The sequence below is a fragment of the Lagenorhynchus albirostris genome, chromosome 7, assembly GCF_949774975.1.
Source record: "Lagenorhynchus albirostris chromosome 7, mLagAlb1.1, whole genome shotgun sequence".
In the NCBI taxonomy this organism is placed as follows: domain Eukaryota; kingdom Metazoa; phylum Chordata; class Mammalia; order Artiodactyla; family Delphinidae; genus Lagenorhynchus; species Lagenorhynchus albirostris.
Window position 1 is genome coordinate 6,475,883 of NC_083101.1, and position 18,375 is coordinate 6,494,257.

The following is an 18,375-nucleotide window of genomic DNA, read 5'->3' on the forward strand; positions in this document are numbered from 1 at the left end:
AATGTCATTTACCAGACACCTGTGCAGGCCCTGTTTTAGGGAGTCCCGACCAGTCTTAGCTGGCTTGAGCTTGAGCTAGACACAGCTAGCTCTGAGTTCCTGGAAAACAACCCAGGCAAACATCTTACTGTGTCGGCTGTGTGATGCTTGGAGGACAGCTAAGCCTTTTGTAGCAACAGTTACAGCATCGGCTCGATCGGTGAAGGCAGGTTACACGTGAAGGGGTTTTTAATAAACTGGAAGGCAAGCTCAAGAATTTCTGTTCGTCACCAGTTTTTATTAACCCCATGGGGCATGGTCTCAAAAGCACTTGTTTCTGTACATCTTGTCTTTGAGGCTCTGAGTTTTTTTTTTTATTTTTTTTTTATTTTTTTACATCTTTATTGGGGTATAATTGCTTTACAATGGTGTGTTAGTTTCTGCTTTATAACAAAGTGAATCAGTCATACATAAACATATGTTCCCATATGTCTTCCCTGTTGCGTCTCCCTCCCTCCCACCCTCCCCATCCCACCCCTCCAGGCTGTCACAAAGCACCGAGCCAATATCCCTGAGGGCTCTGAGTTTTGTTGTCTGTTCTGAAACTTTGTTAGAGGTTCTGTTTTAGCATTCACTCCATTAGGTCAAAGGCGTTCACCCCTATTCCTTGGGAATCCCTAGGTTTTGTGGTAATCTTCCCCAGGCATTCAGCCTGCAGCCCTGGGAAGTAGAGACCCAGGTGGCCAGCCCCAGCTCCTGCCAAGTCCTGGCATCTGGCTGGTCAGCCTGCATGTCTTCCTCTCAGATCTTTTCTGTCACTGTCCCCTGAGTGCTTACTCACCCCTCAGTTTACTTCTGTCTGAATCGGTTTTCAGGGTTCTGTGGACTTGTTTCCCTCCCTGTGACTGTGAGGGTGGGGTCAAGCATCTGTTCTACACTGTTCCAGAATTTTCTGTCCCTCACGCTGGTCGCCACTCCTCAGAGTGTGTAGACTGAGGTGACGTGCCTTTCTTCATTGGTTTATTTTCTGCTGTTGAAAATTTCCTGGCTTTTATTTCGCCTCTTGTTGGAAAAGCGCAGTTCTCTGATCAGATTTTATTGTGCCATCTTTATCTGGCAATCTGTGGTGAGCTTTTAAAATATAAAAGACAGATTAAAAAAAAAACCAACAACACAAAACATTCCTGTGTCCAGCCTTGGACCTTCCATTTCAGAGGGTCTGGAATGAGGCCCAAGTTTTTCCTTTTTAGAAGCTTCACCGCAGTTCTTAGGACCAACCAAATTTAAATCCAGTATCTTTATTAAAAGATGTATATTTTCCTTTTACCTTTTAATTAGCCTATCTGAAGAGCAAGTGCATAAAACAATTTAAATTTCTCAGAAAGACGCCATAAATTTAAAGATGCTTTTGGTGTTTATTTGCCTGCTTATTTTTAAAATAACCTCATACAAATAGGGTGAGAAAGCCCACCTCCAGAGAATGGAAATGCAAGGTGCTCTTTTTTTTGTAGTGGTCCCTGAGAGAAATATCCTTATCCCTTCTAGACCTCTTAAGCCTTTAGTTTTCTGCTGGTGTGTATAGAGTGAATTATTCATTGATGCTTTTTTTTTTTTTTTTTTTTTTTTTTGCGGTACGCGGGCCTCTCACTGCCGTGGCCTCTCCCGTTGCGGAGCACAGGCTCCGGATGTGCAGGCCCAGCGGCCACGGCCCACGGGCCCAGCCGCTCCGTGGCACGTGGGATCCTCCCAGACCGGGGCATGAACCCGCGTCCCCTGCATCGGCAGGCGGACTCTCAACCACTGCGCCACCAGGGAAGCCCCACTGATGCTTTTAAGAAGCATTTTGAATGCTATATATGCTAACATCGTCAAAGTGATAATCATTCTTCAGTACTGGACCGTCTTTACTGGAGATCACCCACAACAGGTCTTTAATCCCGGTTAGGATTTGACTGGTAAAACGGAACTATAAAAAGTACTGGTTTCACCTGGATCTCTTCAAGCTATGGTCCCTTCAACTAGATATAAAGTTTAAGTTATTTTTACATCTGCTAATGACTGAAAGCTAAAAAGAAAATGTAGATTTAAATCAACCTCTAAAATAACAGTTTTGAATGAGTTTTTATATAAGATGTGAATTTAGAAGTGACATTTTCCATTTGTAATTTTATAGTTAGCAGAAGAAATGGTCAGTATTTAAAACCATGCACTAAAAATATCTCACATGCAACCTCCAGGCTTTTCAATACTGCAGGTCCCATATATGCTGCTTCAAATATATTTGGAAAATAACCTATTGATTAGTCATCTGCTTTCCATGGCTCCCCTTTTATTCCTGGTACATGTAAGTCGGAGCTATTGTTTTTATTAAATCTACCTTTTTAAGGACTAAATGTGGTAGGCAACTCAAAGAATTCTACCATGCTTTCAATATGTAAGATTTATCTCTCTTAACAAAGTGAATCAGCTATGTATAGCTGATTCACTTTGTTATAAAGCAGAAACTAACACACCATTGTAAAGCAATTATACTCCAATAAAGATGTTAAAAAAATTAAATTAAATTAAAAACAAAAATTTCTCTCTTTTGCATTAATTTTTCTCTAAGGCACCTGCTTCAAGGAAATACTGCTTTTTCACATTCTTTCAAATCTAGATCTATTAGATAATCTTTACTGTGTATCCAGAGTATCAGTAGAGAAAACACAATGTAGTTTGTTTAAGCATAGCTCACGTGATAGCAGCCTCCAAGTCAGTAGATTTTTCTTTCATCAGTTTGTCTAATTATACTTTTTAAATTGTTATATACCCATGACTTCTTTTTTTTTGCTTTTGTGGTACACGGGCCTCTCTCTGTTGTGGCCTCTCCCGTTGTGGAGCACAGGCTCTGGACGCGCAGGCTCAGCGGCCATGGCTCACGGGCCCAGCCGCTCCACGGCATGTGGGATCTTCCCAGACCGGGACACGAACCCGCGTCCCCTGCATCGGCAGGCAGACTCTCGACCACTGTGCCACCAGGGAAACCCCATGACTTCTTTTTAAAGTAATTGCAATAATCACTATTCTATTGGGTGATATATATTCCCTGGGAATTTCCAAACTTTAAGGGACAATAGAGGTCATTTCACCCACCTGACTCAGGCTTACAGATGAGCAACTGGAAGCACAGGCTTGCCCATTGCTTTGTCTGAGGTTACACCATCTAGTCATGTGGCCTCTGGGTTCCCAGAGCAACGTCCTTTTTACTGAAGTCCTCTGCCTCTCATGTCACCTAGTAACACCTGTTAGAGGTGAACTCACATTTCGCTTTGTCTGTAAAACGTACCGTGATCAAAATTGTAAACTTATTATTGCACACTTTTCTAGGTATATCTGTAGATTTAGGGGAAATGAAAGAAATAGAATGTGAAATAATGAAAGTAGCTACTATGAAAGAGGAATAGCAACATGGAATAAACAGGGAAGTGAATACTGAGATGCTGTCATATGGAGTCCCACTGTGGACCACTAGTCCACTCCTAGGGCTGTTGTTCTGCTTCTTTTTTTTTTTTTTTCCGGTACGCGGGCCTCTCACTGTTGTGGCCTCTCCCGCTGCGGAGCACAGGCTCCGGACGCGCAGGCTCAGCGGCCATGGCTCACGGGCCCAGCCGCTCCGTGGCATGTGGGATCTTCCCGGACCGGGGCACGAACCCGCGTCCCCTGCATCGGCAGGCGGACTCTCAACCACTGCGCCACCAGGGAAGCCCTCTTTTTTTTTAAATTGAAGTATAGTTGATGTTAATTTCTGCTGTACAGCAAAGTGACTCAGCTCTCGCGCTCGCTCTCTCTCTCTCTCTATATATATATATATATACAGACACACACACACACACACACACACACACACATTCTTTTTCATATTCTTTTCGATTATGGTTTATCCCAGGACATTGAATATAGTTCCCTGTGCTATATAGTAGGACCTTGTTGTCCATCCATTCTATATGTAATAGTTTGCATCTACTAACCCCAAACTCTCAGTCCATCCCTCCTCCAGCCCTCTCCCCCTTGGCAACCACAAGTCTGTTCTCTATGTCTGTGAGTCTGTTTCTGTTTCGTAGATAGGTTTATTTGTGCCATATTTTAGATTCTACATATAAGTGATATCATATGGTATTTGTCTTTCTCTTTCTGGCTTACTTCACTTAGTAAGGTCCATCCTTACTCCAGGTCCATCCATGTTGCTGCAAATGGCATTATTTCATTCTTTTTAATGGCTGAGTAGTATTCCATTGTATATATGTACCACATCCTCTTTATCTATGGCTGTTCTTCTTCCTTTTTTTTCAATATTTATTTATTTATTATTTATTGGCTGCATCAGGTCTTAGTTGCAGCACATGGGATCTTTTGTTGCATCGCACAGGCTTCTGTCTAGTTGTGGCGCATGGGCTTAGCTGCCCTCCCGCATGTGGGATCTTAGTTCCCCGACCAGGGTTCGAACTGGTGTCCCCTGCATTGCAAGATGGATTCTTAACCACTGGACCACCAGGGAAGTCCCTTTATGGCTGTTCTTCTAACTACAGAAGCCAAAATCAGAACCCAAAAGAAATCAATCAGTGGAACAAATGTTAGTGAGTTTTCTTTTTTCAAGATTACCTCTTAGTTTTTGTGTAATTTGAAGCATGCAGAATGTAGAGGAGAGTATCTGGATTCTTGACCTGGAGATGGGATTAGGAAGATAGATTAGAGCAATTTTGACTAATCTGAGTGTGTTCAGTGCAAGCCTGCTAGGCAGGTTAAAAGTTCTCCTTGCTAAATGTCTTAGCATAAACATCCCCCCAAATATTGTCTCTACCTCCTTCAAGAAGACTTATTCACAAGTAGTTTTCATTAGGTTTTGGGAGAGCGGCACACAGCCTTGAAAACCTGCCCTTGACACTTTGATTTTTCATTTAAACATCTGGACTCAGTCCATATGCTTGCCTTGGATTTAGAGCAATAATGGTTGCATAGAAACACATGGTCTGCCCTCTCCGGTTAAATAATGTCAGGTCTTAACATCCAGGTAAACGACCAGTTGGCGACCATTTCTGTTCTTATTTGCTCTACCTTTAGGTAAAAGAGTCAAAGCTATGCAAGTCTTTCACGCTGGAAGATGGAAGGAAACAAATGGATTTCAGCTGTGGACATTTTGTGACTTTTCTTTTTTTAACTTGTAAACAAAAGCTCTGACTTCTTTCATTCCTGATTTCTCAGTTATCTTTCTGTGTAAGGTGACATGTCTGCCTTTTTGTTTTAGGAATCTTTCGAAGAAATACCAACCTAAAAAGAACTCGAAGGAGGAAGAAGAATACAGGTGTGTTTATCATTGATTGTTATGTGGTAATATCTATATGGCATTGGTGATGATTATAAAGGAAATCTACATATATTTTGTAGATATATCTACGAAAACAAGTTGCCTTCCTCATTCATATCTGTGCCAGTTTTTAAATTGGGGGAAAGACAATAAAAACCTACTCAAATAACTCATACTGAGTCACTAGACCTATTCCAGATTGTTTCAGTTAAGGTAATTAGGAAAAGCTTAGAATATAATCTAAGCAAATACAGGAAGTGTGGATTATACACTCTGCATCTTGATTTGGTTTTGTAATACAGGCGTCTCATTCATCCAAGAAACATGTCTGTTTCGGACAGCAATTAAGACATCTTAACATGAAAAGTCCAAAAGTATTATCTATAATTTAGATCTAAATATCCATGGTATTAGTACCTATAGTACGTATATGTATTTTGGGTTATATGTGGGCTATTAACAAAGCCAAATATTGCCTTATGTAGGGCAATTTGGCTTTACACAATGAAAAACGATTCAGTTGTAATTTATTCTGCACCATTTTGATGAGAACCCTCTCATGTGTAATGAATTGTCAAGACCCTATGGGAGCTGTATGCAAATTAACCTGATTTTAATTACTATTTCGCTGGTGGGAAGCAACATGAGAGAGGATGTGCCTTGTCTGAAAAGGAGTGGTGTGCGTTCTGTTCTGTAGGTATACAGCATGTAAAGCCTTCCTTTCCACCCTGAATGAGATGAACGATTATGCTGGACAGCATGAAGTCATCTCCGAGAATATGACCTCCCACATCACCGTGGAGTTAGCACGCTACGTCCAGGAATTGAAGCAGGAGAGGAAATCGGTAACTAAAGTTTGTTTTTTCTTCCTACGAGATGGACCAAAGATGATGGGAATATCCCTACAAGTTTTAAAATTATCAATAAATGGAATCATATGAGATGGTGGGTCTTAAATTGCCACCTTTGGGACACGTATAAACATTCCTGACCCTGTTCGTAGAAAGTGTTTCTACGAACACTGGAGTAATTTAATGAGTAAATTATATAGTAATTTAATGAGTAAATGACTAGTCTTTACATCCGATTTCAAGCATCCCTCGGACATTCTGAAACTCATTTGTGGATCCCAGAATACTAACCCCTTTGAGGAATTTAAATATATTTGCGGCTATCAGATATACAAGAGTAAGCAATACAATATGATGTATGCTGTGTGGAATAAACTGTGTTAAAATAAATGTTACAAGGAGTTCAAAAGAGCCAGAAGGATGACCTCAGTTACAGCCACTCCGTTCCGTGGCTCATTCATTGTCATCTAATGAAGAGGGCCTTTTTGTTCCTCTTGTCATCATTACAGTCTTTTCATAGCTTTTGTTGTTAACAAAAGGGAAAAATGTACCCTCAAGTAAAATATATTCATAGTCAAGATTTTGCCCTGAGAGATTTATCATTAAGCCATGGTGGTCTGTATCATTGTACTTTGATCGCCTGTGAGGTGCATAATAATTTGTTAGTAATAAAGTACCAAAGTTGGCCAGTGATATGCTTTTCTATATAAATTTGAGTCCACAGTAATTCTTTTAGTGCTCTGGAGATACATGAGACAACAAGATTGATAGGGTTCTTGCTGAAATGGTGGAGATATTAAATAATAATGACCAAAATAATTATTTAATTGCAGTTGTGATAGTTTCAACAAAGTACGAGTACATATGTGAGAACATATAAAAAATGGGAACACCTAACATGCTTATGCTCTGGATCATGGGAAAGCTTCCTGGGGGGCTTGACAGTTAAGGCTTTAACAGGACTTGAGGGACAAGTAGGAGTTGCATGGGACAAGCATTCAATAGAGGGAGCAGCTGTGCAAAGGCCCTGAGACAGGAAAGCGTTTGGAACATCTGAGGAGTTTAGTTCTTTCTGAACTATAAATATGTAGCAAATAGCTTTGGGTATGTTTAGAAGTTAGGAAGAGATATATGCCTTAGGATCAACCCATTGAATTACAAAAAGAGTTAATACACTGAGCTGATGTTTTTATCTATTCACATTAAAGCAGTGATTACCAAGCAGGCACAATTTTGCTCCCCGCCCCAGCAAACATTTGTCAATGTCTGGAGACATTTTTGGTTGTTAGGGGCATTATAGCTGGGGGGTTGCTACTGGCATCTAGTGGGTAGAACCCAAAGGTGCTGCTAAACATCCTATAACACAAAGAACAGCCTCCACGACAAAGAATTACCTGGTCCAAAATGTCCATAGGGGCTGAGAAACCCTGCACCAGAGCTCCAATTTGGTGACAGTATCTATAGACCATGGAGACTGGTCTTTTATAAGAAAAGGAGAGCTTTTCTTTTATATGATGGAAAGGAAGAAGTGAAACAGAATATTAAGATTTGGAATTAAGCAAAATACCTAATATAATCATAAAGTAAACACAGTAAATCTGAACACGATGCTGGACTACTTCCCTGGTTCCTGACTTTCCCTTGACCTTGCAAAGTTTATACCTTCTTCTTATTTGTTACTTTGGTCAGTGGCTTGTGTCTCTTGCTGACCTTCCTTCACTCATACAGTTTAGCATTTTAGCCAACACCCTAAACAAAAACTCTGTGTATTTACCTTAGTAGCAATCATTAATTGTATTTCTGGAGTGAATCATAGTAGCAATCATTAATTGTATTTCTGGAGTGAATCATGAAATGTGAAGCCCACATAACTTGGCCTCTCCTACTTTTTTTGAATTCTCCCCCTCCAACCACGTGGCCTTCTTACCCTGTGCGATCCTGCCCTAGGGCCTTTGCACTGGCCTTTCTCGCCTTGGTAAGCTTTTCCCCCAGGTATCTGCAGAACTCACTTCCTGACTTCTTTCTCAGGAATATCATCTCATGGAGGTCTATCTTGTTTACCTTATTTAAAATTACAAAGTCCCCCCACCTTCTCCACCCCATTTCTACCACGTCCCCCTGCTTTATTTTTCTTTAGTACTTAATGAGCATCTAACATTTTATGTATTTACTTGTTTGTTTTTCTTTCACCCCACGCTGTAAGCTCCACTAGGGCAAGAATTTTCTTGTCCACTGTTGTATTCTCAGTCCCTGGAACGGTGCCCAGTGTGGCACAAAGCAGGCTCTCGATCAATACTCTTGGAGTGAAAGAAAGAATTGAGAAGTAGAAGCAGCCTTCTTCGACATAGCTTAGTTCTCAGTTAGACTTTGTTTTACTAGTTGCAGATCCTTGTATTTCTTTGCTATGTTATGATTGTGTCCTTCTGTTTTATTTACTCACTGGTAATCATGTCTTTTTTACAGTCTGTCATGTCTGTACTTTGAATTCTTTTTCTTTTTTAATAAAAAATTATAGAAATTTAATGAGTAAATTATAGGTGGTGCAGACACAGGTTAAATAATATCTTGCGATACATAGCGTTCCTTTTATTTTAAGGGGAATTACACGTACACTTCTCTGAGTCAGATGTTCTGTTGAGAGGAACTGTAAACAGTATGCTGTCTTAAAGCCTTTTGTAATTCTGTTGAGATGAAAGTTTAAGAAATTGTGAAACCTTTTAAAATTTTAGAAAGAATATCAGTAAGTACATTTGTGGTGTTTTAATATCACGCATCATGAGCATTTCTGCTTTGCTTATTATGTGGGTAATAGCTACCGTTATTTTGAATGACTGCATGATGTGGCATTGTGTTGATGTTCTCTGATTTCTAAAATTACTCTCATAATATTGGATATTTAACTGTTTGGCTCAAGTGTTCGTTTTTGTTTTGTTTTTTTTTTTTTGCGGTACGCGGGCCTCTCACTGTTGTGGCCTCTCCCGTTGCGGAGCACAGGCTCCGGACGCACAGGCTCAGCGGCCGTGGCTCACGGGCCCAGCCGCTCCGCGGCATGTGGGATCTTCCCGGACCAGGGCACGAACCCGTGTCCCCTGCATCGGCAGGCGGACTCTCAACCACTGTGCCACAGAGAAGCCCCTCAAGCCCCTCGTTTTTACAGGTTATAATAACTGACTTCTATCCTTACAGCATCCCTGGGGGAGGGGGAGGGCCGTTATCTTATACATTGTGCTCATTATCTTACATTTTGCTACCAGGCAGCCCACGTCTCAGGGCAGCGCACATTCACACACATGCTCTGGTTCCCACTGAGTTATTTTCTGGATCTTACACCCCAGGATGCTGGGCTGACTGGTGTGAAGGTCTCCATCAGCAGTCAGCTGTAGAAAGGGCTCCTTGAGATCATTTCATACTATGCAGTGTTTCTCCTTGCAACCTTTCACCTTTGGCTACCCTGACTTTTCTTAGTAAGTGATCTAATTTTCATAAGGATGACTGTCAAAACCACAGTAGAATGTGATGGTTTCCACTTTCTAGTGATGGTAATTATCAGCAGAAGGGCCACAACAGAGTGAGAGCCCAAATCCAGCTCTTCTGGGGTCAAATCCAGTTGCTGCTTCGATGCGGGACCATGAAGGGCTGACAGTGAACTTCAGATCTTCTTCAGAGGAGAGGAGAGCCTCAATCAGCAGTATGTCCAGAGAGCCGCAGCTCCCGGCCGTCAGGGAGGAGAGGAAAGGACCCAGTTTCTGCAGTCAACAAACCCACTCAGGACTCCGGCAGCCCCACCAGCTAGGAAACCTTAGGCAGGTTATATAACTCTCTGAGCAGCCAGTTCTGCATCTGTAACTGAGGCTGATTATTATAAACCACCTTCCCGAGTTCAGGGGAGGATCGCAAGAAGACAGGTACAAACCATCTAGCACCACTCTGCGTACTGATGTATAGGCACTGCATATCTGGTACCTTCCATCAGGTCATTCTGTTTCTCAATACAGAATCTCCTTTCTACTCCAGAAAGGGTTTGATCAGGGTTTATTACAGAAAACAGGAGCAGATACAGGTCTCCTTGTGACCATATGTCATAACAATATTGTCCATAACAGGACCAGTCTAAAAAATGTTGAATTGGCTGATGGCATTGAAAACAAGCCGCTTTTAAAATTTTAGGTCGAGTTACTGTTTCTCATGGCTGACTAGAAATAGTATCTTGCTTAAGTACCATTCTTAACCATCAGCCTAATACATTTTGGGCCATTTGATACAGTGGCGAAATCCTCCCTGCCCAAAGGGACGATTTAGAATTTACAGGATTACTGCTGGATCTTGTTACTGCATATAGAGAGGATTTCCAAGTTCAGTTCAAAATACTAGTAGAAAATTATTTTTCATATAGATTTTGAGATATTTCGATAGATGAATCTCTAACAAGAGTGCCTGGTGAGAAATAGCTCACCAAGCAAAAGATGAGGTTTCCTTCCTTTTTTGAATGGATTTGAAAGGAAGTAGAAGACAGTAACATAGTGGGAGAGATGGATATTCTCCTTGCCTCTGAGGCCATATCATGCTCCTGGGCCAGCTGTTTGATCGTAAACAAAAGCTTAAAGTCTTAAAGGTATAACTGATTCACTTTGCAGTACAGCAGAAGCTAACACAACATTGTAAATCAACTATACTCCAATAAAAATTAATTTTAAAAACTCTTGAAGTCTTAAAAGTAAAATAGGATAGTACTTGTTCATGTTTTTGGGAGAAAGGATGATTTTTTTAAATTTATTTTATTTTTTATTGAAGTATAGTTGATTTACAATGTTATGCCAGTCTCTGCTGTACAACAAAGTGACTCAGTTACACACACGTATATATACATTTCTTTTGGGACTTCCCTGGTGGTCCAGTGGTTAAGACTCTGCGCTTCCGCATCAGGGGGCACAGGTTTGACCCCTGGTCGGGGAACTAAGATCCCACATGCCGCGTGGTGAGGCCAAAAAAAAAAAAAGCGTGAAAAGACTTTGTCAACATAAAAAAAAAATTCTTTTCCATTATGGTTTATCCCAGGAGATTGGATATAGTTCCCTGTGCTATACAGTAGGACCTTGTTGTTTATCCATTCTAAATGTAATAGTTTGCATCTACTAAACCCCAAATTCCCAGTCCATCCCTCTCCCTCCCCACCACACCACCCCTGCCCCCCCATCCCTGGCTTCATTCTCTATGTCTGTGAGTCTGTTTCTGTTTTGTAGATAGGTTCATTTGTGCCGTATTTTAGATTCCTCATATAAGCGATTTCATATGATACTTGTTTTTCTTTGTCTGACTTACTTCACTTAGTATGATAATCTCTAGGTCCATCCATGCTGCTGCAGATGGCATTATTTCGTTCTTTTTTATGGCTGAGTAGTATTCCATTGTATATATGTATCACATCTTCTTTATCCATTCATCTGTTGATGGACATTTAGGTTGTTTCCATGTTTTGGCTATTGTGAATAGTGTTGCTGTGAACATAGGGGTGCGTGTATCTTTTTGAATTACAGTTTTGTCCCGGTATATGCCCAGGAGTGGAATTGCTGGATCATATGGTAGTTCTGTTTTTAGTTTTCTGAGGAACTTCCATACTGTTTTCCATAATGGCTGCACCAGCTTACATTCCCACCAGCAGAGTAGGAGGGTTCCCTTTTCTCCACACCCTCTCCAGCATTTGTTATTTGTAGACTTGAGAAAATATGATTTTTATACAGCAGTTTCCACATATGCTATGTTCTCCTATTACAATGCAGCTCACTCACATAATATTATAAATAACCAGTGTTGGTCCTGACACACAAAAATCCGTTTGCTCGTTTTGATGAGAATATGTTGATTTTGTAAAAGGAAGTTCTTTAAAAGAGAGCTCTGACTTGCCATTTGCAAGAGCACAGCCATTGAGGTTCTTTCCAAAGCCCGGTGTTCAAGCCAGCAGCAGTTCTCATTAGGAAACACCAACACTCCTGGAAGCCTGAGAGGAGGGGGGCTCTTAATTTCTTCACCTCATGGGCTCCACTTAAGGCAACTGTATTTTTGGCAAGATGCTCACCTTCTCTTTAGAGGTAATGGACTCAGTGGCCAGTCCTTGGGGTGAATATAAGTCAAAGTACACAGTGACCGTTCTTACAGGAAGTACAAGATTCCTCATCTCTTTAAGCTGACCACATACAATAAGAACGTCTGTTTCTTCTATTTACTTTCCCTTTTTAAGGGGAGTTGCTGTGATTCATTGATTAGTTACCAAAGTTTTTAAAGAATGTTACTAAAACTCTGAATTAAAGAACAAAAACTCACAATCCTTATCAATCAAAAGCATCATTTTTCCAAGTTTCCTTCTGGATGTCATTTATAGATATATAGATAGTTATTTATATAGAGAAGTACTGATATCCTCTATATGTGGATATAATACACATATAATATTTAAGAGTATTAGTCCTAGTATAGGTATAATTTGTTTTTCTTTATTCCCCATTCAATATCATAAACACTTTATATGTTTCTACATGAAAATATATAGTTTTCATAATTAGAATTTTAGTGGCTATGTATTATTCTAACACATAATTCACTTAACTAATTATTGTTTGATCATAGGCTATTAGTGGTTTCTGATTATTTATTTAGTTATTTAGCTGGTTATATAAATCATACTGCCGTGAATTCTTTACTTCTGTAGCTGTTTTCTTTGTGTGTGGGGTGGGGACTATTTCTCCAAGCTAAATTCCCAGAAATGAGACTATGAGGTCAAAGCAGACCAGATTCATGGTTCTTGGTTAAACTTTGGCCATTTGTGAGATTGATGGTCTTTAAAAGAAGAAAAGATGAGATTCCCAAATTGCTGAAAGGATCAATGTGGGTGTGAATTGGCTTATCTGAGATGTGGGTAATTCAGAGTTGCTATCAGATAGATTCCTCTGAAAGAACTATTATAAATATGCTCTTACTAGCAGTTTTTGCACTCTGAATCAAGTTATTAAAGAATTTTAGAGAGAGAGGTTCAGCTCCAACCTTTGAGTCTGTGTAAGGTTATCTGCAGTGGTCACCACTAACCACATATGAGGGATTTATGGGGATTTATAGCTCCAGGAGGGGAATGCGAGGTTCCAGCCAACATTTACTGGAACCTCCAACTACATTTCTCCTGGCAGGTGGAAGGAACGCTTGATTACGAAATGTTGGCCAGGAGCAGAATCACTTTTTGGCAATGGTTATCTGAAGAGTTCTGGAGGAAATAATTATACCTTCAGTGACTCACTAAAAATTTTTACAAATCTCAGATAATGCTTGCAAGACCCCACATTACTGAGAATTGACAATATGAAAATTTCCCCCAAGGTTTTGGAAATGTTTAAAAGTGGATACTAAAAGCCACACATTTACACAGTGGTTAAGAATCTGCCTGCCAAGGCAGGGGACACGAGTTCGAGCCCTGGTCCGGGAAGATCCCACGTGCCGCGGAGCAACTAAGCCCGTGCGCCACAGCTACTGAGCCCGCGAGCCACAACTACTGAAGCCCACGTGCCACAACTACTGAAGCCCGTGTGCCTAGAGCCCGTGCTCCACAACAAGAGAAGCCACTGCAATGAGAAGCCCGCGCACCGCAACGAAGAGTAGCCCCTGCTTGCTGCAACTAGAGAAGGCCCATGTGCAGCAACAAAGACCCAACTCAGCCAGAAATAAATAAATAAATAAAATTTTAAAATAAATAAATAAAATAAAAGCCACACATTTAAAAGTTTAGGTATTGGCTATATCCTATTTATGAAACTTACGAAGGGGCTTAATTTCCTACAAGGCAGTTCTGCAGCCCAGACTGACTCTAATATGTTTAGAACATGTTTTGGTTTTTTGGTTGGTCTTTGTTGGTTGGTTTGTTTTTTGGCTGCACTGTGCCATGCAGCTTGTGGGATCTCAGTTTCCTGACCTGGGCCACGGCAGTGAAAGTGTTGAATCCTAACTACTAGACCGCCAGGGCACTCCCTAGAACATGTTTTTATAAGAGATGATAGCAAAGAGACAAAACTTAGCATGAAGGAAAGCAAAAAGGAAAAGGAGCTTATCTATATGACCAAGCTAATTGCAAATCTGTTTTTGATTTATTCAGTCCTATTGAGATTCAACTGTGGATACTCTGTTATAAAGCCAGAACCTGTAGGAAGAAAACACAGAAAAGCAAGGCAGATCTTAGATTTCATGATCTGGAAAAGAAGCAGCGGGTCTAAAGAGCTGTTCTTCCTTACTGGTGTTACTGCATTTATTTAAATAAATCAAAAAGCGGGAAACCCTATAAAAGTTGTTGGTCTTCTGCGTGTCACGCTTATACAGCACCCACTAATATCCCCTGGTTTAATGTATGTCTAGAAGGTGTATTTGTTTTGTTCTGTTCTCTTTGTTTTCAAAGAACATGTGATAGCGGCAATCAATTAATTAACACCCTGTCCCCACTGTGGTTCTGTCACTGCAAAACCATTGGCCTGGTGAACCAAAGAAATTTTATTTTCTCATTTATGGGGTAACATACTTAATTATCAGGATCCTTAAATTCTGTCCTTGACTTCCTGGATTTGAAATGTGACTTTGGGTTTTGTATTTCCCCCTTGTAAGTTAGAATGAGACCTTCTTTTTCTTCTAAAAAGTATGAGAATTTCTTGACTACTGTGGTGTATCTCACCTGACTCTCCTATATCCAGTCATCTCCCCTTAAATGTCCGGTATAGCATCACCCATCACCCATGTCTACACTGCTGTCAGCAGAGGCCCTGGAGCCCGGCAATAGTGTGAAAGATGCCCCAGAGTTGTGCAATGTGGTGGCCCTGTCAACCTGTCCAAAACAAACTTTGGATTCCCCAAGTTTATCCTTTATCATGCCCCATTCCAAACTGCAATTCCTGCCATCTGTGAATGGCAGTCCTTTTTTTTTTTTTTGTGGTACGTGGGCCTCTCACTGTTTTGGCCTCTCCCGTTGCGGAGCACAGGCTCTGGACGCGCACGCTCAGCGACCATGGCTCACGGGCCCAGCCACTCCGCGGCATGTGGGATCTTCCCGGACCGGGGCACGAACCCGTGTCCCCTGCATTGGCAGGCGGACTCTCAACCACTGCGCCACCAGGGAAGCCCGGCAGTCCTTTTTAACCCAGTTGGTCTGGCCAAAAACGTGGGGCATCCAGGACTTACTTTTCCCTTATGCCCCATCTTCTGTCTAATGTCAAGTCCTGTCAGCTCCCCCTTCAGTAATTGTTCTGAATCCAAACACTTCTCACCACATCTAGTCTCTCATCATCTCTCATCTGGAGGACTGTCCTAAGCCTTTTATTTTTAACTCATCTCTGCTTCCAGGCTTGCCCCATGGTCCATGATCCAGCCCCCCATCTCCATCTCCACCACCAGCTCATCCTTAGTCAGGTGGTCCCCATCCTCCTGCCTGGTCCCCCTGCACCTCCTAACCCCATTCAGTCCATTCTCCATACAGCAGCCAGCGCAACCTTGTGATCGTGCAAATCAGACTATGTCCCTTCCCTTCTTAAAATTTCCAGTAGCTTTCCATTGTGCTCATGTGGCTTGGGAGGCTGTCCACGGTCTAGCCCTTGCCTTCTTCTGCCTTATCCTTCCTTTCAGTCTAATTGCACTGGCTTCTAGCTGTTCCTTGGATACACCAAGCCCTTTCCCACTTCAAAGCATCTGCATTAGCTGTTCCTGCTGCTTGGAAGGGTGTTTCCGAGAACTTTGCAATTTCACTCCTACACTTTATTCAAGTCTCTGCTCAAGCATCCTCCCAGACCGCCCTATCTAAATGCTGCCTGCACCCACACCCATTCCTCTTTAGTTCCTTACCCTCTTTCTCTTACTGCTGTGTCCACTATTTCACTAGGAAAGAGGCTTTGTTTTATTCACAAGTAAAGCAACACCCTGCACATGTGGGTGTGGAATTAACACCTGTTGAGTGAACGATTTGAGTTAGATTTTAAGATCTTTCAGCCCAAGGAAGGATTACTGTCCCGAAAGTTGCACCCATCAACCTCGCACTCTACCTAAAATCCTTATTAAGGGCGATTTTCCTTGTTTTGGTTTGGAAGAACAGTTTCATACCCTTGGAAGAGATCAAGTGAGGAATCTGAGTCATTTGCTGCTTAATACTGATCATTTGAAGATCCTTTCATCCTGAGTTAATCGGGATTCTTCAGAGGAATTAGAAGTTTAAGGGATGTGAAAGAAGGGATCCTTTTGAAGAACAGTTTAAAAAAGACTACTGGAGTCTAGGTAAAAAGTGTGGATGTGGGGAATTCCCTGGCGGTCCAGTGGTTAGGACTCAGTGCTCACACTGCCGAGGCCTGGGGTTCTGTCCCTGGTCGGGGAACTAAGATCCCACAAGCTGCACGGCAAAGCCAAGAAAAAAAAAAAGTGTGGATGTGGGGAGAGTTCTGGGGAGTAAAAGCCAGCATGAGAATAAGAGGGTCGGTGGGGTAAGGGCACAGCAGGAGAGGGGATGAAGGAAACCTGGCCGGGGCTGCTGGACCTGGACCTGGACTCGGCGGGGGCGGGGGGGCCTTGGGGGGGGTTGCCCAGTGCCTGGATGGTCAGTGTTACGGGGGAAGTTAAATAACTGAAAACATGGCACGGGGAGGCAGGCAGTTTTAGGAACTTTAAACAAGTTCATTGAGAAGATATTTTTATTATAAATGAATTTGGGGGAAACAGGCCTTACTGAAGAAAAGCAGAATGCAACTCCTGTCAGGAACGTTTCTGGGTTTATGGTTTGGGACTTCAGTGAGGTGACAGAATGCTCCCTTGAGGAGGTCTGAAGATGCTTCACAGCTTTCCTACACGGTCCACATAAAGATCTACACACACAGATTTATCGCTACGTTAATTAATCCTGAGTCAGGCTTAGAAGCTGCTAGTACTCAAACTCACCACATTGTAGGTTTTGAGGAAATTCTAATATTTGTCACAGACATATTTTCTGGTAGCTCCTTTTCTCTTGGCCTTTTCAAGTTTTTGTGTTCCTTTGTTTTCATCTGTGGAATCTGAGTTTTATTTAAAATTCCAGATGGCTGACTGTCCTTAGTTGAGTGTTTATTCTTTTTTTTTTTCCACTTTTTTTTTTGAAGTGGCTGTTCTCAACATCAGTGCCATATTTTGCTTTTTTAAATGTAGTTTTAAAAATTAATGATATATTATATGTATATAGTAAAATGAGCAGCTGTTGTACCTAATTGTAACATGTGAATAATAAACATTCTCACCGTTTGTCTATTCAGCCTAAATATGATTTCTTGCAGTGCAGAAAAATCTCCTTGGAAGCTTTTTCATTGTCATTTTACTTTAAGTTAATGCTTGCCTAGTTTAGGTTCCCTGTGATTTTTTTATCTCAGCTACCCCTGGTCCCCAGGAAATTTCTAAAAAATTTTTCAAGGCTGATTTTATTTGTATAGATTTTACCTGTATATTTTTAAGGTTCAACCAAAAAGTTGAAATGAAAGTAAGTTTAGCTGTCACCCCAGATACCATCAGGCATTTTTAAAAGGTCTATTATTATGTTTGAAGAGAAACTAAAGTATCTTATTACAGGAGAAAGCAAAGAGCATTTTTCTGGGTCTCTAGAGATGGCATTTCCTGTCTCTCCTCTGATAGGAGAAAAGAGCTGTGATGACTTCACTCCGTGCCTCCAAAAGAAGTGCTTATTATCTTTTTCTAGAGAACAATTCCTCTTTATTTAGAGCTTGGAGACGCACTTTTTAGATCCACACTTGCTATCTGCCCAGCGAAGAAATGTTTGACCATTGTTTGTTAATAAACAACAAACACATCTGGCAAGCTGGTTGGTTTGTTTAACTTGGTAACTGTTAAGATAGCTTCTCCGATTAAAGGAGGGAAGATGGAGCTGGTTACAAAGGGCCGCTGCTATTTAGGTCATGGGATGCTCAGAACTGTCAGAAGGGCTTTTGTTCCATCCATTAGTTTCCTAAGGGATCAGGCAGCACAAGGTTGTTTTTGTGTGTTGTAGGCAAATCCATTTTGGAGGAACACATACTAGGCAAGAAAGACTGGAAGGAAAATCAGTGACATATAGATTTTTTTCCTTAAGCTACGTGAAATGCAATCACAGGTGTAGTTCTCAGATAATTGTTTCGGTTCCACCGAATTGTGGTGTCACGGGGTGTGTTGTGACAGGAGTCC

The 18,375-nt window shown here is 41.3% G+C and overlaps 1 protein-coding gene across 9 annotated transcripts in view; it reads left to right on the forward strand.

Annotated features, from left to right (window-relative positions):
- Positions 1-18,375, forward strand: part of FNBP1 (formin binding protein 1) — a 141,112-nt gene that overhangs the window by 58,189 nt on the left and 64,548 nt on the right. For all 9 annotated transcript variants that reach the window (XM_060154079.1, XM_060154077.1, XM_060154078.1 and 6 more), the window contains exons 3-4: positions 5,261-5,317; positions 6,018-6,165. In XM_060154079.1, the coding sequence (XP_060010062.1) occupies positions 5,261-5,317; positions 6,018-6,165 (205 nt within the window). The remainder of the gene's footprint in view (positions 1-5,260; positions 5,318-6,017; positions 6,166-18,375) is intronic.